We start from the raw sequence: 16,642 nt of genomic DNA on the forward strand, positions 1-16,642 counted from the left end.
CCTGTCTAGATGGGAAAGTTGCACCCTGCTACAACAATTATTTTTATACCTTGCTGAATTATCAAGAACATAACATGTTTTTTTCTCTTTCTTCCTTCAGTCAAATATTCCCATCAGTGCAAACATGAATAACACAAAACAACACAGCAGGCAGATTGATGAGAGAAGATAATATTTAGAGTATCTTCAATCTGGGGAGTTGTAGGGAATAATCCTACCCAACAGAAAAAAAGATGCGATTTGTTCTGTATTATCTGATACTGTTGGGGTCCAGTTATGTCATTTCAACTTATGGACCCCGTCAGAGAGCACAGATGACTGGTGATATTTTGCTTGGAGGTCTTTTCCCCATACACTTTGGTGTTGCATCCAAAGACCAAGACCTCGCAGCCCGGCCAGAATCCACAGAGTGTGTCAGGTAAAATTTGTGACTGGTTAACATGTTGGCAAAATGCATTTCTGGAAACTGAGTGTGCTCAACTCATCTAAATCCATGCTACGTTGTTTTGCAGGTTCAATTTTCGTGGGTTCCGTTGGCTCCAGGCCATGATTTTTGCAATTGACGAGATTAATAACAGCAGCACTCTCCTGCCCAACATCACACTGGGCTACAGGATCTTTGACACATGCAACGCGGTTTCAAAAGCCTTGGAGGCCACCCTTAGTTTTGTTGCCCAAAATAAGATTGACTCCCTGAATTTAGATGAGTTTTGCAACTGCACTGATCACATCCCATCAACCATCGCAGTAGTAGGAGCAGCTGGATCTGCTGTCTCCACAGCAGTTGCAAATTTACTGGGTCTTTTTTATATTCCTCAGGTGAGTAAGTCAATACTCCACCTCAGGCGTGGCCTTAAATCAGAGCAAATGTTACATGGCAACCCTGTATCCTGAAAATGATGTTCACACACAATACATTTTCACCTGATTATACTTTTTACAGGAAACATACAGTCTCCTGGATTATGTGTTTTATGAAGATGACAAACTTTATGGATGACATGAAATCTTTCCTGTTTCAGATCAGCTATGCCTCTTCCAGTCGCTTACTGAGTAACAAGAATCAATACAAGTCCTTCATGAGAACCATTCCTACAGATGAGTACCAGGCCACAGCCATGGCAGACATAATTGAGTACTTTGAATGGAACTGGGTCATTGCCGTGGCCTCTGATGATGACTATGGACGCCCAGGGATTGAGAAGTTTGAGAAAGAGACAGAAGAGCGAGACATCTGCATTCACCTAAATGAACTTATTTCTCAGTACTTTGAGGATCATGAAATCCAGGCACTGGCTGACAGAATTGAGAACTCAACAGCAAAAGTTATTGTTGTGTTTGCCAGCGGCCCAGATGTGGAGCCTCTAATCAAAGAGATGGTCAGGAGAAACATCACAGATCGCATCTGGTTAGCCAGTGAAGCTTGGGCAAGCTCGTCCCTTATTGCTAAACCAGAGTATCTTGATGTTGTGGCTGGGACTATTGGCTTTGCTCTAAAGGCAGGACGCATATCTGGCTTTAAAGAGTTCTTGCAACAAGTCCAACCAAAGAAAGACAGTCATAACGAATTTGTCAGGGAGTTTTGGGAAGAAACCTTCAACTGTTATCTGGAAGACAGCCCAAGACTCCAAGAAAGTGAGAATGGCAGCACTAGTTTCAGGCCTTTGTGTACTGGTGAGGAAGACATCACAAGTGTTGAGACCCCATACTTGGACTACACACACCTTCGAATCTCCTATAATGTGTATGTTGCAGTTTATTCCATCGCACAGGCCCTGCAGGACATCGTCACCTGCACACCTGGACATGGACTTTTTGCTAACAATTCCTGTGCAGATATAAAGAAAATGGAAGCATGGCAGGTAAAATGTTGTGCATTTACCCACTACCAAAGCAATTAAAGACTTTACTTAATCAATTTATTAATATGTGAATCATCCAAATGTGTGGTTCTGCTTCACAGGCCCTGAAGCAGCTGAGACATTTGAATTACACCAACAGTATGGGGGAGAAGATGCACTTTGATGAGAACGCAGAGTTGGCAGCAAACTACACCATTATAAACTGGCAAAGGTCTACTGAAGATGGCTCTGTTGTGTTTGAGGAGGTTGGATACTACAATATGCACACCAAGAGAGGAGCCAAATTGTCCATTGACAAGACAAAGATCCTGTGGAATGGATACAGCTCTGAGGTATGTCATTCACACTGTTTTGTATGTTCCCATTAATATACTCTGGTGTTTGCTGGTGTGTTCTTCATTCTCTAGACATGATCTCCTGCAGGTAAGCATGTAATCACAGTGAGGAAAGAAGACTTAAAACTTGCTGATAAACAGCTGTTCTGCGGCTGCAGACAAAAGCATCCTCAGTCCATGGATTTAAGGTTGCATTAACAGACTTTTTTGTCCGCTTGGCGGCAATGAAACAAGCTGTAAACACAACATTAAACATATTATCAAAGGTCAAAGATGATGGGAAACAGGTACCCATTAACACATCCAGTAGACACAGACCAACATTAGCATTCACTGGAGTCATGTTGGTGTCCACCCGATGAATTAAAGTTTAATATTCACTCTTCTTTTAGCTCTGTTTTTTGGTCTCTGCCAACTTTTGAGAAAATTATCAGGCTCTTTAGCTAAATGCTCTAAGAGAAATAACTATATTTCAGTGCTAATTTTTAAATTTATTTTCTGAATATGAGAACCACAGGAAGAAAAGAAAATACTGTGTTCTGTAAGACTTTATTAAATAAACTTTCATCTCAACATTAGCACCAAATAAAATCAGTCATTAATTCCATTAAAATAAATCCATCAACATAAAATATAGTTTCATTTCCAAAGTGCCCATTTTTATGTTTGAGGCAGATTATGTCCATGTCTGAACAACACATCAGCTTGTATTCTTCTGACTAACTAAATGCAAACCTCATTTGGGAACATCTGGGAATCGTTTTGCTCAGTCTATGGCAGTAATTTTTGTTGGCGGGTGAGATTTGTCCATCTTCCACCTGAATGCGTGCCTGAATCCTTGCTGAATGTGATGACGTAAGTTACCATGACACAAAATGCAACAATTGGTCCAAATCACAAGAGGTCTGTTGTTTTGGCCATTTCATGTGAAAAAGTTGCAGTAATTTAGCAAAACTCCAAGATCTTGCAAATATTGCGGAGATTTCTTGAATTTACATTTATTATTGCAATCGCAAAATCTCAATTTCCTGCAGCTTTTGGGAAGTGGAACCCTGGTTGTTTTATTTTTATAGAAAATCCTGGATAAATTATAATTGAACACATATTTACATTGTTTATGTTTATTTTTTCTGTCTGTTTTATATCTCGCAGGTGCCATTCTCAAACTGCAGTGAGGACTGTGAACCAGGCACAAGAAAGGGGATCATAGACAGTATGCCCACATGCTGCTTTGAATGCACCGAGTGCTCAGACGGAGAGTACAGTTATCATAAAGGTACTGAGAAGCCAGACATTCACAATCTCATTTCTACTACTGTTACAACTTATGAATGTTGCAGTTCTAACACAAATGACTTCTTATTTATACAGATGCCAGTGTTTGCACCAAGTGTCCAAATAACTCCTGGTCCAATGGGAACCATACATTCTGCTTCCTGAAGGAAATCGAGTTTCTTTCCTGGACAGAACCATTCGGGATAGCTTTGGCCATATGTGCAGTGCTGGGTGTTGTCTTGACAGCTTTTGTAATGGGAGTGTTTGTCAGATTTCGCAACACCCCAATAGTGAAGGCCACAAACCGAGAACTGTCTTACGTCCTTCTGTTCTCACTTATCTGTTGCTTCTCCAGCTCTCTCATCTTCATCGGAGAGCCGAAGGATTGGATGTGCCGTTTGCGCCAACCTGCCTTTGGCATCAGTTTTGTTCTTTGTATTTCCTGCATCCTTGTGAAAACAAATAGAGTGCTTTTGGTATTTGAAGCCAAGATCCCAACAAGTCTCCACCGTAAATGGTGGGGATTAAACCTGCAGTTTCTTTTGGTGTTTCTCTGCACATTTGTCCAAGTAATGATATGTGTGGTCTGGCTTTACAATGCCCCTCCTTCCAGCTATATGAACCATGACATTGATGAGATTATTTTTATCACCTGCAACGAGGGCTCTGTGATGGCTCTTGGGTTTCTTATCGGCTACACGTGCCTCCTGGCGGCTATATGTTTCTTCTTTGCATTTAAATCACGAAAACTTCCAGAAAACTTTACAGAGGCCAAGTTCATCACTTTTAGCATGCTCATATTCTTTATTGTTTGGATCTCATTCATTCCTGCCTACTTTAGTACTTATGGCAAATTTGTTTCAGCTGTGGAGGTCATTGCTATACTTGCATCCAGTTTTGGGATGCTGGCCTGTATTTTCTTCAACAAGGTCTACATCATTCTCTTCAAACCCTCCAGGAACACTATCGAGGAAGTCCGATGCAGCACGGCAGCCCATGCTTTCAAAGTGGCTGCCAAAGCTACACTAAAACATAGCACAGCATCAAGAAAAAAGTCCGGCAGCATTGGTGGATCTTCTGCCTCCACTCCGTCCTCATCCATCAGCCTCAAGACAAACAGCAATGACTGTGATCCACCCTCAGGAAAGCATAAGCCAAGGGTGAGCTTTGGCAGTGGAACAGTTACTCTGTCCTTGAGCTTTGAGGAATCAAGAAGGAGTTCTCTGATGTGATAGTGTATGCACCAGTAATCCCATTAATATCGTGTATTTTGGACTTCATTTTGAAATTTATTTACACATAGACCTTTTCTTTTTCCCATTTTTCTCCTATTTTGTCAGAAAGATGACATGTTACTTGCAGGAAAACAATATCAGTCCAGCTAATATATTGTACTGGAATCCTGTGACTTTTATTATTTTAAGCCTAACATTGATGTACACTAAGCCAGATATTAATAATACATATTTTGTACAATTAAAAACATTACATTAGATCCTTACCTTGTTGTTTTTTGTGTGGAGGGTTATTCATTCATCCATCAAGAAAAATACTTAAGTATATTCTTATGGAATCCAAAAACAATCAACACACGGCACTTTTACATGATAATATTGTAAAACAAAAATAAGAGTTCTGAAATCCTGCATCTTATGTTTGACAAAGCCCACCTGACCTCTATTTTATCCATGGCTCTAGGGATGGCAATGTTGGGATGTCAGTCGGTCCACCACTTTGGTCCAACTATTGAAGGGATTGCAATGAAATTTGGTACAGAAATCCATAGTGCACAGAGGATGAATCCCACTGACCTCGCTGATTCCCTGACATTTATGATTTTGAGTGAAATGTCTCAACAACTAGCTGGATTTGGTACAGACAGCCATGTCACCCTCAGGTTGAAATGTAATTCCCTTTGGCGATCCCCTTAATTTTCATCTAGTGTAATCATCTGGTCAAAATTTTAATTTGTCCAATTATGACCAAATACCTGCAAAACTAATGACTTGTTTGTACTTAGTGTTTAGTGCTAATTTTAGCTAACGCACAACGATTAACATGGTTCACATTCTATCCGCTAAGCATCAGCATATTAGCATTTTCATTGTCAGCATTCAGCTCAAATCACTGCTGTGTCTAAATACAACCTCCAAGAGCAGCTACACTCTTCTTATTTAGGTGTAACTGACATTAACTCAGGGTAAATGGTGCAAGGTTGTTGAAGACCAGATACATAAACATAAATCAAAGCTTGGTTAGGACAGACAACTCAGGCTCACTGACAAATCAACTGTGTAGTTAATACAAAGTGTTCAGCATGTAGGCCTGATGAATAATATGGGACAACATTTGACCAGAGGACATTTCAGGCTATTTAATGGGACAGATATAACCAGAGGATGTATGAGTCACACCATACACACATAATTACAGGATGAAAGCAGAACATAGAATACTAAGTGATTACGCTTGTTACAGTCACTCACAAGATAACAAAAGAAATGGAAGTATAGTCTTTCAAAAACAGGCTGTCTGTCAAGGTCAATTGCCAAGTCAATGCCATCTTATTTGGGGTGTCTTTGGTTAGAACTAAATTTCAATTGAACTTTGTAAAGAAAAGAAAACAAAGACTGCAAAGAAATCTATTATTAACTGTAATAAACATGAACCAACATGTCAGTAAAAATGTCCAAAGTCCTCTCAGAAATAGGTAAACTGAAAAACCCCAATAGTATAATAATAATAATAATAATGAACATGCTGATAGAGGAGGTCTGCAGGACATTTTGCTGTAAATGTTTTAGAGAGATTTCTCTGCTTGCTTATCACAAGTCTCTGACAACTGCAAACAGTGCAGGCCTGTCTCACATGTTAATGTCATTCCCAGTATAGGCCTACACTACACAGTCATGCCCTCACAGTATGCAGGAGGTAAAGAGAAGAGGGAGGAGCAGCTTGAGGAAGGCTCTATTCAAATTTAAATACACTCTATCTGACCGTCAATTGTGAATAAAACACTAAACTGTGACAATTTCCTGAGTGGACAAGACTCTACGAAGATCTTAGAAATTTACACTCTCAAAGATGGCTTGTTTCTCCTCAAGCTGGATATAGATACAGTAGCAGTCAAAAGTTTGGACTTTCTCATTTAAGTGAATGGGAAAGTGTGTCCAAACTTTTGACTGATACTGTGCATTTACTCAAATACTATATACTTCAGTACAATTTTGAGGTACTTGTATTTTATATCCCTATTTCCATTTTATTCTGCTTTATACATGTTACTAGTTAACTGCAGTTTCATATTTTACATAAGAGGTAATGTGATCATCTTAGAAAATATGCTGCATTGTTTAAGAATTAAACTAGCACATAAAACAGTTAAAATAATGTTCATTATGACTAGCTGTAACATTTAGACTTTACACATTACAGTAATGCATCAGTAATATCAAAACAATGTATACATATTTAGTACAACAAACAGGGCATTCTGAATTACCCTAAGTATATTTATCTACTTCTGTATTAAATTAAATAAAAAACTGAGTTTTTCATCAACTCTGTAATTCTTCTAATGAATTATCCAGCAAATGCTCCAGTAATGAGAGTTAAATTATTATCTCTTGTACAGTAGGTTAAATGTATTAATGTGAATAAAAGAAAGCCAAGGCTTGTGTATTTATAGCTCAACAACGCCATCCTCGGAATTGCAGCAAAGGAAAAACTGCAAGGAAAAATCTGTAGAAAAATCCACCACATGCAACGGGAGGGGCGTGAGGTCTTGAGCAGCTGCACAATCAAGCCACAAAATTCTCCAAGAACAAGGAACAGGACAAAAAAATTTAAATCAAATCAGGTGCCTTATGGAGATGGAAAAGCCCTTCAAGTAATATATAATAGAATTAAACCAAGAGGAAACACAATCTTGAGTTAAATGAAGGGTAATAAAAACAGTACAAAGCAGAATCCATTGACTCAAGGAAAGTAACTAATATTGAACATCGTATAACTTTATGACAAGGATCTTTCCAAAAAGAAATTCTCAGCAGCTGAAGGAAACTCTGTTAAAAAAGAAAAAGGAGGGCAAAGGGCTTTTGAGGAGTGCAGGACTCCCCATGTGGCTCAACAGGAGGATGACATGCTGAGACATCCAGGATCATGGCTGACCTGAAGCAGACTGAAGAGCAGCTGGACAACTACCTCCTCCTTTAGCAGAAGGAAAAGACCTTTATCCACAGAGCCACAGAGGGAGCCCAGCAGAGAGAGCAGCATGTTGTCCATGTCTGATCTGCAGGATGGGATGAGACGGATATTCTACAAAATAACCAGGGAACATTGCTGGGAACATTTGTCACAGCCCCTGGTCCTGGCAAAGAAGGAGAGGAAGAGGAAAAGTCCACTTCCAACAAAGGCTCTGACAAAGTCCTGCAGTTACTCAAATGTGCAAACAAAAACTTTTTTCCACAACTCAAAACTCCAATATATGGCCCATTCAGTTTCAAATTCCTTTCACTGCTTTACTTGAATAATCACTATTATAATCAACAATTATTAAGGCTATTGCTTTTACATTTCATTTCAATAAAGTACTGGGAACATTGAAGGGAAAGCTAGGTAGAGATAAAACAGTTGACAATTTAGACAAACATATTTGAATCGATCCATATGATTTACATATCGCTAAAGTCAGATTTACATGGCCTTATTAGTGTTACAAATGGCTCAGTTAAAATGTTATAGATATGTATTATTTTGTTGCCATGCTCAGCCATATAACCTACAGTATCTACTCAGTACTGATATTGATTAAAGGGTGTTCATTAACATGGAGGCAAGGATGACTGTTGCAAAATGTTTAGGTGAATATAAATTGACTCGTAACAACAATATGTAGTGGCGGACTTGCAGTTTTGCCCCCAAAATGGACATATGGCTATATTAGAAGTGTAGCAAACTGTCATGAGGAGCGAGGACCTTTATTTTGAAAACAATATACCGGAAGTATTTATACAACACATACCACCATAGATACCACGCGCTGAACTTTATCAAGCTACCTAAAAAAGAACAACCTTTTCCTGTTTGTCGACGCTGCCTTCAAAATCAGAGCACTTCCAACTACTCACTGTGTTAAAATAAATAAATAAATAAATAAAACGGGTACAAAGACATCCTAAGGTATTTCTTACTAAACTCTGAACACATTTTTGACTATCTTTTGTAGACTATTTTGATATATATCACAGTTTAACACAAAACACAGACCAGCACATATCCTGGGCCAAAAACAAGGTCAACATCATTAAAACAAATTTTGGCAGAAATGGAATATAGTATGGAACATAATATTCATAAACATGTTTTAATTAGTGTATAATCACCTGAAAATAAGAATTGTTGTATTTTTGTTAGCTTAGAATGAGCCCTTTATATCTACATAGGGAGCGGGTCCTCTTCTAGGGAGTCCGCCATGTTGCACCACCATCTTTCTACAGTAGCTTCTACAGTAGCTCAGAACTGACAAACCTTTCACGTTTTCGCAGCCACCATAGGTTCACCTACACGCTTGATGACACTGAACCCTACACACGGCACCTTTGAGGCTATATTCTTTGCTTCCCAATATCCTGTTATGGTCAATGTGAGTTTCATCTGTGAGCTGTGCGTGAGGTTTTATTGTGAAAAACACAGCGGAAGTGCGTGTATTTATGTTGACCTCACAGGTTTTATTGTGGAAAGACACATAGGCAGGTAGGTGTATTTATGTTGACTTGACAGTGTTGTCGCTTGCTACTGCGTTGACAACCTGGACAGGAGTAACGCTAGCTTGAAAGGTAAGATGTGCCAACCAATATATTAATAATTTCATTAAAATGGAGCAGATGACAGACTCAGGCTCGTACACACTGTGCTTGTCATACTGTTTTTAACCTTTCGACTGTTAATGCTAATATTTAACTTTAATATCAGTTTAAAGAAACTCCACACATCCGCGTTCGTCAGCTGCCGTTAGCTAACAGCCAAGTTAGTTCAGCCAACTCGCTTTTACTCCATAAAACATGGACAGTATTTAGGAGAAGAAGGAGCTGTCGATGATGTGAAAGGTAACTGTGTGTCCTGTCTAGTGTCTTTATACGAATAGAATAAGTATTATGGTTGTTTAGAGCTAGCCAACGTTAGCTCATCAGTCCTCAAAAATACACGACAGACACGCTCAGATGATGGAGACAACCAGGGGAGATCATGTCAAAGCTTTTAGTTTTAAGTTTTCCTGCTAGATACAACAGATAGTAAACACTGGACAACGAACACTAATAAGCTAAAATGAATAGAAGTAGCTTCACTAGCTTATGTGTTTTCTAGTCGCTGGTTGTTCGTACGTAAATTTAGCCAACGTTAAAATACAAACCAGCCCACAAAACCTGCCTTCAGTTCAGTGTTTTTTTTTTTTTGTTGCCTTATTGTGTTTGTATTGTTAAGTAAGATTAACCAGTGTTTTGGGTTTTTTTGTTTTTTTAGAAGGCAACTGTTCATGGTCACTGTTCTCTGGTGTATAAACTGGGCAGCTTTGTTATACAAATATGTTGAGACGTTTAGCCAATTAATCAATAATTTACACAGAAATATAATGACGTGCAATGTTGATTACTAGTCTTTAGTGTAAGTCATTTATCACGTTAAAGGGCCACACATTCTCTGCTTCCAGCTTCTCAAATGTGATGATTTGCTGATTTTCTCAGACAAAACAATAAATTTGAAGAGGGTCACCTTGGACTCTGAGAAATTGACATTTTTCACTATTATCTCGCATTTATTTGACCAGTGATTAATTAGTCTCTCACTAAAATAAGCAACAGATTAATCGACAACAAAAAATAATAGTAAATTGCACCCTTACTTAATATGAGCTAACAGCGATCACATGTGAGAGTTCCGTTTCATGGAGGATATTTGATGAAATAAAAACAGGAGAGGAGAAAGGTGTGGTAAAACAGCCCTGCAATATAATACTAAACTTTGTCAGGGGACACAGACAGGTGTGTAGTTACTCAGTGTTACATTACCTTTGAGGAAGCCTTGTCAATACAGTGTAACAGATTAAATGACTCTGAACACAAAACTAAAGAAAAGAAAAATGGGCAACGTGGAATAAAAAGCTCCAAACAAGTAACTTGGTTTGTTTTCTAAGATAACATCTCATCGGGTGCTTTTTGTCCTCGTATGAAAGGTAACAGATATATCTCTTTCAAAACCAGAACCTGCCCTTTCAGGATGCAGTTTTACACGAGAAGTCGAGATAGTATGAGTGATTACTGTGCAAATATACCCATTCTCTGCGGTAACATTGTTCTCTCTTTATCAATTTAACAGTTGACGGAGATCTCAAGTTTTTGTCCTCACCTCCTGAAACTGGATTTTGAGAGTTCAGCGATGGATTTTCACCAATAAGTTTTCCTTACTTCATAGTGATCATCATATATTGATTTGTAATTCAGCAGCATGTTTCATCGCCATGGGATGACTGGTCAGTGAAACTGTGGCTGTCAGTATTTTGCTGAGATGTCCTGCACGGAGGAGATATCTTAAACTATAACTAACAGCATCGACAGTCAATACTTTTATCGTTTTCACATCAGACAGCCATGGGCTTCTGTTCACCCGTGTGCAAGATTTTGCGGAGGGGGAAGTACTTTGTGCTGCTCCTTCTCTCGCTCTCGGTATTGGCATGGATTGCAACGTTTTCAGGTGAAACTGTGAAATCAGTTCAGGTTTCATCTGCGACAACACAGACTCTTGTCAAAGGAGACAATCTGAGAGATAAAGTTAACGCCCAGACGCCAACGCAAGATCGCTTAAATACTCCAGCGTCAAAAGTCGGATGCCCTCAGGAGTCACCACTGCTACGTAAGTTTAGGTTAAAGACATGACAGACTTTCCGTGTATAGGTTGTTATGGTTTTACTGGGTTTAATATTTGGCTAATTAAAAGAAAAAATGTAGTCATCTTCTTAGAGGTAAATTAAATATGGCTGCTTGCTATATAGGAACGGTGTGTTTGCAGTTTCTGTAAATTCTCCACAAAGAATCTACTAGTCTTTCATCACTAAGTAGATGAAAGACTAGTAGATTAAATAAGTTCATTGCTATCTGATAAAAAACAGACAAGGGTTTGTGCCAATCAATAATCTATGATTAGAATCACTTTGATGTGCTTAGTTTCTCAAAAATAAAGCGATGGTTGAAATTGTGGGATGCATAAACAAAAATGATGAGAACAACATTTAAAAGGATGTAAGATAATAGGATTAAAACTGGGGAATCTATTGTTTAATTTATTTTAATTTGTCATTTAATTTTGTGTTATACTTTTTTATGCTAAATATTTTTACTTATAAGAAGAAAATATGTTAAATTAATCTACAGTTCAGGAATTTTCCCCAGTGTTTCTCAAAACATGTGTGAAACGCAGTTGTAGGTGCTACATGTTATCCTTCCTGTTTCCTGTATAAGATCAACAAGGAAGCAGACTAGTTGAAATTTAACGGTTAGAAGAAGTTTTTAAATAGTTTATTCTGCAAAGCCTCATTTAAATCTGATACTGTGCACATGAATTATTCTGATTATTGTTTATATTGAATCATGTTTAAGACACACATGAGGCTCAGATTTCTGATTAAATTGTTTAACTCTGTTTCTACAGAGGGGGCTCTGAAGCTGTCTTTTGAATCCTCTCTGAAAATGAAGGACGTGGAGAATGGGAACAAAGGAGTGACTGAAGGCGAGTATGAGCCCCCAGACTGTACAGCGAGGCAGAGCGTAGCCATACTCATCCCTCATCGCAACCGAGAGAGACACCTCCTCTACCTCCTGCACCACCTGCACCCCTTTCTGCAAAGGCAGCAGCTGCACTATGCCATTTATGTCATCCAGCAGGTATCGCTCTCCACCATGCTCAGTCTTATGTCACAGTTTTCATGTGAAAGAAATTATTATAATATCAGGGTTGATGCTTGTTGAACTGACATGATTGGCTTATCTCATCAAGAGACTGCATTGAAGTTGAAAGTTCTTATTTTATGATTTATATAATTATTAGTGTTAGTAATTGTTTTAGTGGAAGTCATTGCAGTTAAAGCTCATATCTGAAACCATTTAACTTTTAGTTTTCTCCTTTTAACATGTTTGCTAACTTTCCTCTAAACCAGTTTATTGACCAAAAAGTGAAAATTTGCATGAATGTACAGAATATTGGATAATTCTTAAGAAACTGATTATCAGTCCCGGTAATGTACTGTCAATCAAATAGAAATAAAAACATGTGAGACCAAATGTGATGTGACTGCACCTAAACATAAAACTTGAAAGGAGAATGAAATTGGCTTGTGTAGTGTTTTTCTCCAAATAATTGAAAATCTGTTTTAGCTGGTAGTTTTCATATCAGTGCATCTCTAATGGAGACTTAAAACGTGTAACACTTGTAGGCTTTAAATATACAACGAGTCATTTCCAGCAAAAAAAAACAAAAAAACACTGAAATTGCTGCTGGAAACAAAGATACAAGTGAGCCAAAACATTTTCTCATGCCAAAGGCAAATCTTCTGCAACTAAATAACATTCTTAGTACTTCAAGAGGAAATGATTTTTTATGAGTTACCAGAAGGAAAACTATGGTGCAGGTAAATACTGTACCTAAGGGCTGCGTGTATATGTGTGTGTGTGTGTGTGTGTGTGTGTGTGTGTGTGTGTTATGAAAGTATGTTTAAAAAAAAAAAAAAAAATAGACAAGCAAATCAACAGTGCATCAGTGTTCACACACAGCCACATATTTATCCAAATTAGTTTGTTTCTTTTGTGCCTTCATGTATGAAGCGCTTTATGTTTTGGTGTCTGGTATATGGAATAGAGCACATTAAACCACATTCACTTGCTAAGCATACTATTTTCCTATAATATCCTGAATATGAAGACGCCATCTCTACAATGAAAGTTACTCAAGAACAAGACTGACCCTGTACTTTGAACCTCCTACTTATTAAAACATTTGCATTTTTTTATTGGATAACATAAGGAAACATTAGATGTAATAGAAGACCACATAAATCCACACTGAACTTTGAACAGCACCCAGTCTATAAAGTACAATAGCAGATTGTAATTTTTATTGTTCTCTGTTTTTTTTTAAAGGCTGGTGATGCAACTTTTAACCGTGCCAAGTTACTGAATGTTGGGTATTTGGAGGCACTGAAGGACTATAGTTGGGAGTGCTTCATCTTCCATGATGTGGATCTGGTTCCTGAAAATGATTATAATTTATATATCTGTGACAAGCAGCCCAAACACTTGGTGGTTGGCCGGAATGCAACCGGGTACAAGTAAGTATATGATGAAGAGTAAATTCCTGTAAGTCATGAGTCAATGGTTTAACTTTATATTTGTTCTGATATCATTTTTCAACCAAGAAATGTATTTTTTCTTTATATTGTTCCATTCTCAGGCTGCGTTACAAAGGCTACTTTGGGGGAGTCACAGCCATGACCAAAGACCAGTTTCTTCAAGTGAATGGTTTTTCAAACACTTACTGGGGTTGGGGCGGAGAAGATGACGACCTTCGCATCAGGTGAGACAAAAACAAGTGATGGAAACAGTATTTAGGATTCGAAGTGTTTGTTTCCACCCATGTATAGCACATGTGGTATACTGTATATTCCTTCATTCATTCATTCATCGTTACATGTGGGTCTGCTGTCTTGCACAGGGTTGAGCTGCAGAAAATGAAGATTGTGCGGCCGCCAGCTGATATAGCTCGCTACACCATGGTGTTTCACAAACGAGACAGTGGCAATGAAATAAACAAAGACAGGTCAGTGAATGTAGAGATGGGAATCATTTGTTATACTTGTTTCTATATGTTGTGGCTGACTTAAATGTATTTGTTTTGTGCTGCTTCATTTCTTTCTTCTTATTTTTTACCTTCCAGGATGAAGTTGTTAGGACGAACACCACAGGTATGGAAAAAGGACGGACTCAATAGCTGCTCATATAAGACTATGTCATTAGAAAGGCTGCCTCTTTATGTGAATGTTACTGTGGACATTGGTAAGCCGTAGAGTTGAGATTTCAAACAGGAAGCCCTGCTGTGACCAAAAAAACCAAACATTTTATGGTATATATTTTATAGATTATGTTTAGGCCCTTGAGTGCAGAAAAGTTACTACATATGTGCAGGATTATAGCACATATCAAGCACACAAAATGCACATTGTTTTGTTTACATATTAAAATTAAGCTCAGCTGGCGACCGCAGTCACTGAAGAAGTTGGCCGGCTCGTCTTTGCACAGTTTTGCACATCATGCTGCCTTCATTTATTCATATCAATACCAGTTTTACTCCAGGATTTCCTTTTCATGCAGCCTGCCAAAACATGTTTGAAAGAAAAGATTGGCTTCGGCCAAACAGAGAAGTTGGCTGATAAACTAGTCTTTGTATTTGAAATGTATTGCTAAAACACTCAGCTGTCAATCTTTGATTAATATATGCCTTATTATTTGCCTCAGCATTAAACATGCTGACATTTTTATTTATATAAAAGCCTACAACATGTGGACAATGTGTATTTTGTGTGCTTTCATTTGTGGATGCAGTGACTTTCTCTAAAACACTGCACACCCATTGTCCACCCACACAGGTGTTGTCACTGATTTTGCTTAGTAAGACCTCTTCTGAGGACTCTGTGGGAGTTTATTGACTGTGATTAATTGCGTTCCTCATGCTCATGTTAAATTTGACACTCCTGTTAAGGAAGGACACTTTGCACCTTTAATATTTCTACTAGTACATAATGTGTATTGACCTCACACATTTCCCAGCTCCTCCCAACTTTAACCTGCACAGAGGTCTGGTCAGCCACATAACCGAGAACACCCGTGAGAGTGTGCAGAGCCTATGAGCTTAAAGTTAATGATTAGGTTTGATTCAAGGCTGCTTGAACTCTTACAAGCAATGAGGCGTTTATTAGGTAGCTGAGTAGAGATGTTTGTTTTATTGAGACTGATATGTTAACTACAAACTGTAGACAATGTGTAATATTGTGTAAAGAGAACACTGGACCAGTTCATAAAATTATATAAAGCTGTATTAATTGATTATATTTTTTTACCACTAGGTGGTAGAAAAACTCACAACAACAGAGCCTTGTGATACTGTTGGTGTATCACATATTAGAAAACTATTGCCTTCTTTCAATAACTATAGAAATTGGTCATCCTCGTTTACTTGAATATTAACAACTCTTAATTTCCAAATGAAAATAGATCTCAACAAATTGATCCAAGTTAAGTAGAGTTATGAGAAATGGCACATCAAAATCACATCAAATTGAGGAAGTGTTTTCAGGTTAAATTAATGTGAAAATGTTGGTTAGTTAATGTCCTGTTAAAGACAACAACAAGACAAAAATGCCAAACTCAAAGCCAACGCTACAAAAGGTTTGCTGTTTCTGGTGTTCTGTTGATAGAAGACACCTTTTTAAAAGATGAATGAAAGACTAAAAATTCCCCATCTAGCAACTTCTGTCCAATGCAAGACCTCTATTTACCGTAATTGTTACTGATTTTTATCACAAATTAAGTGATAGAAGATGGAAACGTAATTACTTTGAGAAAAGAGTAATGATATATAGTAGTTTTGCATCAGTCCTACAGCAGACAACAGGTGTGCATAATGCTTAAAGGCATACTGCGTAGGATATGTCCATTGCTGATTGTAAACACAACATTCAACGACACCAGAAGCTCCCTCAGTCAAACAGACACAGACTGAGAGCAGAGGGCAGAGTCTCTGTAGACACAGACACCACCACACACTTTTAGTTGGTCATGAGTGATGATTGAGAGGGATTATTTTTGTACGAGTCTATACATTGTTTTTAAGGAAAGTCCTACACAGTGTACCTTTTAAAGAAACAGAAATTCTTTCAGGTTTTTTTTTCAGAAAACTCAAGGACCATTGAAAAGCAATAAAAATATATGTAGGGCTGATCATATCAAGTGATATTCTGTTGAAATATGTTATAATGAAAAAAGTGATCATGATTATTCACAGCAGACATGTTGATGTGTCTTAGCAGGAAACACAGGTGTAAGTAATGACATTAACGATGGCTCAGGG

At 38.0% G+C, this 16,642-nt stretch overlaps 2 protein-coding genes across 2 annotated transcripts; both read left to right on the forward strand.

The window, feature by feature from the left end:
- Positions 1 to 233: 233 nt before the first annotated feature.
- casr (calcium-sensing receptor) lies at positions 234 to 4,967 on the forward strand. Its single transcript, XM_044371043.1, has 6 exons — positions 234 to 418; positions 513 to 819; positions 1,023 to 1,862; positions 1,964 to 2,194; positions 3,350 to 3,473; positions 3,569 to 4,967. Exons 1-6 carry the CDS (start codon positions 234 to 236, stop codon positions 4,702 to 4,704), a joined length of 2,823 nt encoding a protein of 940 aa, XP_044226978.1. The 3' UTR covers positions 4,705 to 4,967.
- Positions 4,968 to 9,228: 4,261 nt separating this feature from the next.
- On the forward strand, positions 9,229 to 15,827 carry b4galt4 (UDP-Gal:betaGlcNAc beta 1,4- galactosyltransferase, polypeptide 4). The gene is made up of 7 exons (XM_044370808.1): positions 9,229 to 9,309; positions 10,847 to 11,380; positions 12,176 to 12,408; positions 13,660 to 13,847; positions 13,970 to 14,092; positions 14,231 to 14,335; positions 14,453 to 15,827. The coding sequence occupies exons 2-7, from the start codon at positions 11,119 to 11,121 to the stop codon at positions 14,580 to 14,582; spliced, it is 1,041 nt and encodes a 346-aa protein (XP_044226743.1). The 5' UTR covers positions 9,229 to 9,309; positions 10,847 to 11,118; the 3' UTR covers positions 14,583 to 15,827.
- The last annotated feature ends 815 nt before the right edge of the window (positions 15,828 to 16,642 follow it).

Source organism: Thunnus albacares, chromosome 13 (genome assembly GCF_914725855.1).
Source record: "Thunnus albacares chromosome 13, fThuAlb1.1, whole genome shotgun sequence".
Classification (NCBI taxonomy): domain Eukaryota; kingdom Metazoa; phylum Chordata; class Actinopteri; order Scombriformes; family Scombridae; genus Thunnus; species Thunnus albacares.

Excerpts from the sequence above, each read along its gene's own strand:
- casr (XM_044371043.1), top strand. The coding sequence starts at position 234 with ATGCGATTTGTTCTGTATTATCTGATACTGTTGGGGTCCAGTTATGTC. Across the intron at positions 419-512 it reads GAATCCACAGAGTGTGTCAG|GTTCAATTTTCGTGGGTTCC; the intron begins GTAAAATTTGTG and ends GTTGTTTTGCAG. Across the intron at positions 820-1,022 it reads GTCTTTTTTATATTCCTCAG|ATCAGCTATGCCTCTTCCAG; the intron begins GTGAGTAAGTCA and ends TTCCTGTTTCAG.
- b4galt4 (XM_044370808.1), top strand. The coding sequence starts at position 11,119 with ATGGGCTTCTGTTCACCCGTGTGCAAGATTTTGCGGAGGGGGAAGTAC. Across the intron at positions 11,381-12,175 it reads TCAGGAGTCACCACTGCTAC|AGGGGGCTCTGAAGCTGTCT; the intron begins GTAAGTTTAGGT and ends CTGTTTCTACAG. Across the intron at positions 13,848-13,969 it reads CGGAATGCAACCGGGTACAA|GCTGCGTTACAAAGGCTACT; the intron begins GTAAGTATATGA and ends TTCCATTCTCAG.